Here is an 11,000-nt window from a genome sequence, read left to right on the forward strand (position 1 = left end):
TCATTGCAGTAAAATATTGCTATCTATTTAGTAGTACATTTCTTAGAAAGTTGCATCAAAATAAAACTTTATAAAGTAAAAGCATAACCCTCTCATCAAATTTTAGGTAATTTTAAATTTTTAAGAAAATATTTCTTTATTTGAAAATATTAACGTTGTTCCTTCTTTTATTTAGAAAAAATAGACATGCAAATGTGCAGCAGATGAAGGACCAATTATTATATAAATTAATGATTCAAGTGGATGATGGTAAAATAACATCAACATAGATTTATTTTATTTTATTTTATTTTTTAAAATTATATATATATATATATATATATAGATATATATATTTGATGCGATCATGACTTAAATGTCATGTCAATTATTATCATTTCAACAAACAGGAAACTTCACATGTTTTTACATAACCAACACCATAAACTTCAATTTTTACATATATGCCACCGTTTAAAATTCATAATGTTGATAGTTTTGATGTGATGAAAAGTTTGGGCGGCATAAATGTAAAAAAAAAAATCAAAAGAATAGGGGTTAGATACGTAAATATATAAGAATTGTGTGGTATGCATGTAAAAGCCCCAACACAAAAACACACAAGCCAGTGATTTAGAGTTCTTCATGGCTCAACTTGTCTTTACTCAATGATTTACTAAGCTCTTTGCCCACATCTTCAAGACCAACTGAACCTGATTTCACAGCTGCAACAATTTTTCTCTGCAGAGCTAGCAGCCCTATTCGTTTTGAGACGACATACAACACAGCAGATAAGAATAAAACAAAACCGGCCACCATTATCACCCTGTTTAATAAACATTTTAAGCATTAATTGAGCTTATTTGCATCATAATTTATTTCAATTAAGAAATAAGCGTGCACATATCGAGTATCACTAATAAAAAGGAAGTGCAAGAAAGGGAAAATTACCTATCCATGACATCCTGTCGCTGCATTGTGGAGAGTAAGCGCCTGGTATGCATAAGCAGAGAGCGCTGCCCCTTGTACTCGCTTTCAGCCTTCTTTAAAACACCAGTTGATTCCTCTAGAAAGAACATATCGAATTCATTGGTAAAATAAAACTTGATATTCCACATATTTGTGAGAAAATGAAGATTAAGTGTTTATAATATTTTAATGGGGGCTAAAATAGTTCATTAGTGGGACTATTTCAACCCATATTATAAGAGTATGAGGATTAATTTGACATTTTCATAGACTTTGGGACTGAAGTGGACCTTTAAAAAGAGTAAGGTGATCGTTTTGACAGTTTTCTCATTATGGAATTGTTGGGAAAAATAAAGAGAGTTTCTCACAAAACTGTAGAAAACATATCATGACTAAAATAGGAAGCTAAATATTGTGAGAAAGAAACAATTTTCATTTTGGCTAATTGACAAGAGGAGTTTGTAGGCAGACCCCCATGCCTTCCTACAGAGTTCATTGAGAATCATAAATCCTAGCCTCCAAAGCCCATCCTCAAAACCTCAGCATACTGATAAAAACAAATAAAAGAAAACAAAAAATTTGCGGCCTGATTCAAATTTCATCGTGATCAATTTTCTACTCAATTGTATTTACTTTGAGATAAATGCAATACAAGAGTTAATTGAGTAGCTATGTGTTATATGTATCTCAAAGCAAATGAAATAAATAAAAACTTAAAAAATTTGCCATTTATAGTACCCTGACTATTTACATTGGGTCATTTTAGCCCCCGAATTTATAAAGTTCTAAATTAATGCCCACAAGCCAAAAAAGTCTTTATTAAGGACTATTTTAACCTATATTTAAAGAAAATATGGGCTAAATTGACATTTATATAAAATCTGAAACTAAATAGCCTCCTGCAAGGAGACAAGACAACTTTTATACTTTCCTCAAAAACCTTGCATCGACCGAAGAATGAGTTAGGATATCCTCACACAAGTTTTCTAGAAAAAATAAATATTTAAATGATTTATAATAATGTATTTGCAGATGAGCTAATTTGATCAGTAAAAAATGCTTTAACTCCAATAATTTGTTATATGATTTGACCAAAACCTCATTTCAGCTCTACATCCTTCTTTCATACCCTTTCTCCCTCCATGCTCATTTAAATAAGAATCTGAAACGTCCTCCAGGTCTACAAAACAAACGGTATGAACACACTAATGCAATCATTTGGTGGTAAATGAATATCATTGTTGAGCTTGTTTTACCTCCCCAAATATGCACAAGTTCAGAAAAATATTTAGGGATAATTACATGCATAGCACTCAAACTTTTGTTATTTACTAAAATAGCATCCAAGTCATTTTTTGAAATTTCAAACCAGTGCATTTACATCTACCATCATTGAGAATTTGATAAAAATGAAAAAATATGGGTTGGTTTCATTATGAATTTTGATATTGGAATGAGAATTTGAAAAACAGATGAAGGAGAGTGCTAGTTTTATAAATAGCAAAGTCTCAACTATCAAGTGCTATGTATGCAATTGCCCCAAACATTGAATAAGTACAAGATAAGGTTCAAATTGCTAATTTTAGTACTGTAAAGGCAAGAAAGAAGACCTAAAAATGGTAGTGAGAACAAAGAAAACAATCAATTTGTATAGCTTTCTATGTTATTAGAAAGTGGCGATTGTGCAGAGATGACGTTTTCTAAGTATGTTATTTGTTGGAGAAGATTTCTTAGGTGGAAAGTTTGAATTGATTATTTGAGTGAACTTTTGGTTTAATGCATGTGGCTTTTCTGCTCAAAAAGCACAAGAAATTTCTTGCTCTACACAGATGCTCATTGGAGTCAAATGCTGTTTAGCTGCAATCATTGATATAATGTTGTTCTATATTTTTTGTTTGGTCACAGATTCACATTATTGTACTATTACTATATAATTTAGGTCATATTTAAATAATTTTAATATTAATTACATCTTCTGGTTATTAGTTTCCTTGATTCTGAGAAATAAAATCAGTTAACACAAATATTTGGCATAACGCTAATGCTAATGATGATGATTCTGGGAGATAAAATACTGCTATAAACAAAATCACGTTGAAGTGATGCTCCTAATTCCAGATCTTACAGTATTCTCAAAATTACAGTTAGCGCGCCAGGAAGGTTTTAGATTATATAAGGCTTATTGTTCTCATGCTCTAAAGAACTTCATGAAGGGTTGAAGTTCTAATAATCGCGAAAATGTAGAAAACATGACAGCAAATGAAGGAAAAGGTAGCAGTTAATACTAAATTAGTTACCTGTTGTCATTGTAACGTAAAACGGAATGCAAGAAAACAAGCCATAAATCCAAAAAAAAATAAAATAAGAAAACAATTCATGAGGCTGAAAAAAATTACCGGCCCACCAATAAAATGTTGCACACAACCATAAGCATCTTATTAGATGTCAACATAATGAAAAATCTGATGAAACTAGAAATATGTGCCAAGGAAAAAAATTGAGCTTTTCCTCACAGAAAGGGCATGGTATAATGATGAGCAAGTTTATACTAATGAAAGAGAGCCAAATGCAAACCCTAGTAAAATTAAGTTAAAAAATAGAGAAATTTACACACGTCGCACATAATTCTTATGTATTTACATATCTCACACCTAAACTTTGATATTTACATATATAACATTTTGATGTTTTAACCCTATGCGTAGAAAGGTGTATTTCTTTTTAAAATAGTGATAATAGAGCTACTTTTGCTTTGATATTACAACTTTGAGTGTTATGTGCGTACATATGAAAGTTTAGGTGCGAGAAAAGTACATAAGAATTGTGTGCTCAAAGTAACTAACTTCCACCCTTCGCTGCAACAAAGAATCAATAAAGGAACCAATGGGAGTGAGCTTACCAAAAGTTTCCAACGTGCTTACACTTCTTTCCACCTCCTATAAACGTGAAAGCAGAATAAGATAGAAGCACAAAAAAGGAGTTAAACACCTCAAACCCCACAACAATCACCTGAACCATCAATTGCCGTGTTCGTCGAAGGCTTTCTGTAATGCTTTCGGCGGCAGATTCCTGCTTTAGTCCTACAACATAAAAGTAAATACTAAGTCTATTAAATTAACTGTTAAAAGAAAAATGAGTAAAATGAAATTCAACATCATGACCACTTATGTAATTTCTCCATATTTTGGCTTTTTGTTTATACGCTATGGAACACTTATGTTTTAAAACTCAAAGAAAACGTAGAATTGTCATATCACAAATCTCTAAATAAAAATAATTAAACATGTGAATTTGCTTTCTCTTTGAAAAATAATAAATAAAAGAGTTATAAAACAAACACAAACGATACGACGAATAAATCCAACGAAAATTTCAAGAAATTTTCACTATGCACCATCGGTGAGTGATTGTAATTTAATCACAATTAGAAATCTATTAGACTAGCACTTGCGATGCTATCCGCCACGCCTAGCTCGTCAAATAATTTGAAGACTTATTTTAGGTGCAAGGCTAAAAGGGCAATTTAATCACTTGTTAGTTATTATTGCTTGGTATAAATAGGGTTTAATATGATTAGGGATAGGGCATGTGATTGTTATCTAGAACCTTAAGAGTTAGGGTTTAGGAGAGTCTCGTCTACCTTTTCACATGCCCTAATATATTATCTCTGTAGAAACTTGTATCATTCCTATCAAATTGGTATCAATACCATACTTGATAGTAATGACGGACAAAAAAGTCAATGCTTTGGAGGAAAAATTACAGGGAGATGTGAGCCAAATTAAACTGAGAATGGAGGTGCATTTCATGTCCATATTGGAGTTCCACGCAAACTCTCCACTACCTTTGGCGGAATCGAGTGACGGTATTTGGAAGGGATTGCCTGACATTAGGGGCAGCGTCGTTGCCTAAAGAAGATTTGGGGTTGCGGGATTGAGCGACGCGTCATAAGTGGACTTGAGCGGCAGAAACGACATCAGGAAGCCTGAAATGAGTAGACATAGGCAAATAACTTGCGACTCGAGCCTGGAGAAGACCTATTTCAAAGCATTTAGACAGGAGGGATCACGCGAAACAGGAGGGCTGAAGCGAGAGGTGAAATACAGAATGGGATGGTGGCGTGCAATTCAAGGCCGGAGAAGTTTGAATCAGATGATTTCAATCTGGAGCAGGGAACCACAATAGGACTGCATCCAATTGCATCAATGTTTTTTGTTGCGTAAATCGCAATAGCATTTCAGGCAAAAGCCAATTCAGAAGCCTATGGGGAAAGTCGAGTTGAGTATGAGGTAAATATGAGGTAAGCCAGACTAATGGAAGAAGGAAAATTAATATGGGCAAAGAAAAGAAACAAAACTACCGCTCCATGGGTGGAACCAGCTTCATTAGTGGAAATTAGGGAGGAGACTCACCCATAAGGAAGCTGAAGATGTTGATATTTGAAAGAGAGGATGCCTATGGTTGAGTTTATTGAGTCGAGCGATACTTTTTTGTTAATCAGCTAACGAAAGAAGAAAAATTGATGGCAGCGGCCCTATGTCCGGAAAGGAAGGCTCCAGCATGATACCAATATAGAGACTAACATCAACCAATCAAAATATGAGAAGAATTCAAGGATTGATTATTGGAGTGTTTCACAACCATGCAAGAAGGGGATCTGCAAGTGTAATTTTTTTGCATTGGTTCAATAAGGGTCCGTCGTGAAATATAGAGAGAAAGTTTAGAAGCTATCTGGCCATTTGGGGGAGATAGTAGAAGCAATGTTGAAAGGAAACTTTATAAAAGGTGAGGCCAGAAATTTGAACAACACTTCATCTACTGAGTTGGCAAGGACTGAGAAACAACTATGAAATTGGTGAAGTTAGTTGAGGATAAAAACGTAATGAAAGGCTAATAAGAGAAGCACAAGTGGAGCGCCATACAAAAATCTTGTAATCATGGCAATACCAAAAAATTAAACGGTGGGATTTCAAAGGTAAGCTCCACGGGTTAGGAATAATGAGCTACGAGAAAAGGGGGAACATTCAAATGTCTTACAGAGACAAAAATTCAAGAGAAGTGAGTCAATATGATATATTTTTTATGCGATGAGAAGTTTGCCTCAGGACATGTTGCAAGGATCGAACATTGTAAATTCTCACAATGTGTGACAATGAGACGGGGGATGAAGAAGCATAAGAACTTGTGGTGGAGAAGGAAGAGAAACACGCTCACTTGGATGTGATAAAATCTCATTGAACTCGGTGGTGGAGTTAACACAGAATCACACTATAAAAATTCGAGGACAGATAAGAGAACAAGACGTGGCGGTGTTGCTAGATAGTGGTGTCACCCACAAATTCATCTCCAATCAAGCAATGGAACAATTAGAGCTTGAGATGGTTGACATAGAAAATTTTGCAGTAATGATGAGAATAGAATGGGTAGAGAATAGCAGAGGAGTTTGTGAATGATGGAGGGTGATTTTGGGACCGTAAGGTATTCAAATGATGTAGAATTTCATCACTTATATTTAGAGAGCGCTAACATGATATTGGGTATAAAATAGTTGCAATCCTTAGGGGAGAGACTAAGATGAATTGGAAACTCCTAACAATGTGATTGCATGAGGGAGATAAGACAGTGGTGCTTCTCGATGACTCTAATTTGTGCAAGACCATGGTTAGGGCAGGGCAATTTAGGAAGCGAGGTTGGGGTTCTTGATCTAGTTACATAACATGGAAGAGATATGATACGGAATTGACAAAGATTTTGGCACCGATCCAATAGCTCTTACAACAATTTGCAGAAGATTTCCAGTTGTCGCATAGATTTTCGCCTTGAAAGGAACATGAGCATGTGATAAGCCTGAAACTAGTTGTTTCTCCCATCAGTGTACACTCATACCACTACCACCAAGTGCAGAAGGATGAGATTGAGAGATTGATCAGAGACATGTGGGAGGCCAAGATCATACAACCAAGTTTGAGCCTCTTCTCTAACCCAACCTAGCTGGTGAAGAAGAAAACTGGGAGTTGGCATTTTTGTGTGGATCATTAGGCAGTGAAAAATGTAATAGTACCAAACAAAATTTTCATCCTGATGATTAATGAGCTAATTGAAGAGTTGTTTGGAGTTGTGGTATTCTTCAAGATCAACTTGAAGTCAGGATACTACCAAATCTGGATGCGGCTAATATATGTGCAAATGTTTGCATTTCAAACTCATGAGGATCACTACAAAGTTTTGGTTATGGCATTCAGGCTCACTAATGCTCCAACTACATTTTAATCACTGATAAACAAAGAGTTTTAGTTCCTCAAGAAGTTTGTGTTGGTGTTCTTTAATGATATTTTAGTGTGTAGTTGTTCCTTAGAAGACCCCAATTATCATTTGAAGGTGTTGACGGTATTCGATGAGTACCAACTCTACGATAACTTAAGAAAGTATTCCTTTGCCCAACTGAAGGTGGAGTACTTGGGACATAAAGTGTCGGCTGCAGAGGTGTCAGAGGATTCATCGAAGGTGGCGACAATCTGGATTAGCCACTACCTAAGAAGGGTTGAGAGGATTTAAGGGACTTACATGATACTATAGAAAGTTCGTGAAAGGTTACAATTAGATTGTGAGACCGTTGATAGAGAAATTGAAGAAGATAACTTTCAACATGGGGAAGCAGCAACCCAAGCTTTTGAGAAGTTAAATAAGGTCAAGACAAGTGTATCAGTGCTGACATTACCTGACTCCAACCAACTATTCATCGTAGAGATGGATCCTCCAAGCTATGGATTAGGCGTAGTCCTCATACAGTGCCAAAGACCCATCAATTATTTCAATTAAGTATGGGAGAATGTGATAACGAATTTTATTGAAGGTTTACCTCGTTCAAAAGAATTTATTGTTATCTTAGTGGTGGTGGACCAATTGAGCAAGTACGCTCATTTTGTCCCCCTACACTGCTAGTTTTACCGTCGTTATTTTTATACAAGGTTATCCATTTGCATGAGATTCCATAATCGATAGTGTAGGATCGACACAATGTCTTTTGAGTCATTTCTAAAGGGAGTTATTTAGAATACAAGGGAACATACTAAACAAAAGTATAGTGTACGACCTACAGATTGATAGACAGACTGAAATTGTTAATTGAAGTGTGAAAACCAATTTGCATTGCTTTATTTCTAGCACACCCCAGCAATGGGATAATTGCTATCCTGGGAATAATATTGGTATAATACTCCATATCATACAACTTTTCAGACCACCCATTCTAAAATCTTATATGGTGTGATCTACCAAATTTTGTGCATTATGGACAGTACCACGCCGATGTCACTGGTGGATCAGTACTTAGAAGAGAGGGTAATGTGTTGGCGAAACTGAAGAGATTTTTATTGAAGACTCAACAATTTATGAAAAAACAAGTTGATGGACAACGAAGGGATGTAAATTTTTTTGTGGGAGATAGGGTGTATCTAACAATTCAATCCTATCGACAAAAGACATTGGCAAGATGCAGGAATGATAAGCTATCTCAACGCTATTTTGGTTCTCATGAGATCACAAATCGCATTGGTGAGGCGGTTTATCATTTAAATGTGTCGCCTTCGTCAACGCTTCATCTAGTGTTCCACGTATCACAGCTGAGATGCTCTATTAATGAAAATGTGCCCTCTTCTTTACTTCTCCTACCTTGACTAAGGATATGAAAAATTCTCTTGGAGGCACTGGAGTTAAAAAGGGTGCGTCAGGAATGCATAGGTGGGAAAGAAGTATTGATTCAATGAAATGGGTTGCCAGATATGATAACCCGTGGAAGACATAAGACTTGATCCAACAACAGTTTTTTTCTTTTCCACCTTGAGAACAATGTGCCTTATTTGAAGGGAAGTAATGTTACATTGGCACTAACGACGCTTTTTGTCATGCCAAACACACCAAATAATTTGAAGACTTATTTTAGGCAAAAGACTAAAAGAGCTATTTAGTCATTTGTTAGTTATTATTAGTTGATACAAATAGGGCTCACTATGATTAGGTTTAGGGCATTTGATTGTTGCCTGAAATCTTAGGATTTAGGATTTGGGAGATAATCACCTATCTCTCAAATTGAAAGCTTATCTTTTATGCATTTAGTATTGTGTTGTTTTATTTTGAAACAGGTGGAATAAAATACATTATTTCAGCCCAATTTTTTGTGAAAACTTGTCTCGTTCCTATCAATTTTCACTTGAGGTTAAAATTTAACAAAGCCAAAAGCATTTGAAAACCAATAAAAAGTTATTCCAAAAAAAAAAAAAGCGAATCAAAGAAATAAAATGTCTAACTAGGAAATTCAAGCATCAAGCTAGTACAACAAGATAACATCACTCAAAATTAGGTAGTTCACTTTTACCCATTTAAGGGAATCATACATCCAATTTGCACATAAAACATTAAAGACCGGAAAAAGAAATGTAACTTAAAATTATCATATTACATGTCTTAGCCTATCAATTTATAGACTCCTCATCCCTAAATCAATAAATATAGTTGTCACAAGATAATCGCAATATGATTCCAAATAACTATCCAACTCAGAATTAAAATCTGATCCAAAAATGATAATTAAAATAGTTTTTTTTTTCTTTTTTTTCTTGCTGCAAACAAAAGCAAACCTCCCCCAGTAAATTCTCTGGAACCAAAATTCTTAAGTTGAAAATGACAAAATCAAGCGACGTAACAATGCTCGCAAGAAAAGGCCATCGAAAAATTATAACAATAACATGACCAGCAAGGAATCACACATCACAAGGGATGCTTCAGTTATGCTTTAATCTACCTAACTTGAAAAAGTCCACACTAATAAATTTAGCATTTGATACTTATCAACAATATTAGAGCATAAATTTTCAGCATCTTATAAGGTAATGAATGACTCATCACGAGCAAATATATCATAACAGTGAACAAGTTTTCTTGAAAATCCAACATAAACAGCGCACACATAATATCATCATCCAGCATACCCTGAGGAGCAATTGGTGAATCATCTAATAAAGGTTCTTGTGTAATCACACAAAAGAGTTGGAAAATAAATCCAATAAATTGACAATAGAAACATGAAATAAAATTAAATAAAATTTTGAATAATGCTAGAATATCCTAAAACAATTTGCAGGCATGAATTCCAATGCATTGCAAGATTTTACATAACTGTTCTTTTTGCATTAATTTTTTAAAAGTTCTTGAAGGAAACATTTTCTAAATTTTAAACACATTATTTTATCATCAAGTTTAAACTCGAGTATATAGCATCCACATCAACATAAAGTTTAACTGTCAAAAACAATATCAACTATGTTGTGAATGTCCTAATGCAATTCATCCAAATCATGAAAATAATATCAAACAAATATTACAATGCTTTGCAAGGAATAAAATTAATAACCCATAATTAATTCGTAGAAGATGAAATGCTAATGCATGTTGACCTCATTTTTGGTGAGGTCTAGTCTTCCTCTTAGGGTTTAGGATCTAGCCTTAGGGATCTCCCTTCGACTATCTTAGAACCTTAGAAATAGGACCCGCTTCGTTCTAGAAATTCAACCCACTTTTGTTCTCTTTTGGAGTTTCGCGTGTGTGGTATCGACTTCTAGCACTTAGAAGGGTGAAACCGACATGAGGAAACTCAAAAGGGATCCCTATAGAACCTTCCTGAGCCTTAGGGTGGCCTTTTGCACAATTCGCACTCCCGCGCACAAAACTTCGCAATTCGGAGAGTCGATGCGTCCGATCGCCACAATTCGCATTGCTTGCGCTGTTACCCGTCGAAGACTCGAATAAACCTTTTGAAACGATCGATCACGGGTCGAAATTTTATGAAATTTGAATTTTGACGCGTTTTTTTTTTGACCCGATTGTCGACGACGTCGTCCGAGCGACCCCGGATGACAAAACGGACTGCACCGGCACGTCCGGAGCTTCGATTTTGCCTAGGGAGGACACTCATTTTGTTACGACGCCACGCGCGAGTAAATCATATATAATTTAATATATATATATATATATATATGTGTGTATATATATATATA

The 11,000-nt window shown here is 35.0% G+C and overlaps 1 protein-coding gene across 1 annotated transcript in view; it reads right to left on the reverse strand.

Moving 5' to 3' along the window:
- Window positions 1–450: 450 nt before the first annotated feature.
- The window catches only part of LOC110029375, a 25,301-nt gene continuing 14,751 nt past the window's right edge, over window positions 451–11,000 (reverse strand). The window contains exons 5-9 of the mRNA XM_020731641.1: window positions 10,517–10,527; window positions 3,958–4,028; window positions 3,848–3,884; window positions 931–1,045; window positions 451–805 (exon numbers count right to left, since the gene is read on the reverse strand). Of these exons, the coding sequence (XP_020587300.1) occupies window positions 613–805; window positions 931–1,045; window positions 3,848–3,884; window positions 3,958–4,028; window positions 10,517–10,527 (427 nt within the window). The 3' untranslated portion in view covers window positions 451–612. The remainder of the gene's footprint in view (window positions 806–930; window positions 1,046–3,847; window positions 3,885–3,957; window positions 4,029–10,516; window positions 10,528–11,000) is intronic.

Source organism: Phalaenopsis equestris, unplaced genomic scaffold, assembly GCF_001263595.1.
Source record: "Phalaenopsis equestris unplaced genomic scaffold, ASM126359v1 Scaffold000568, whole genome shotgun sequence".
In the NCBI taxonomy this organism is placed as follows: Eukaryota; Viridiplantae; Streptophyta; class Magnoliopsida; order Asparagales; family Orchidaceae; genus Phalaenopsis; species Phalaenopsis equestris.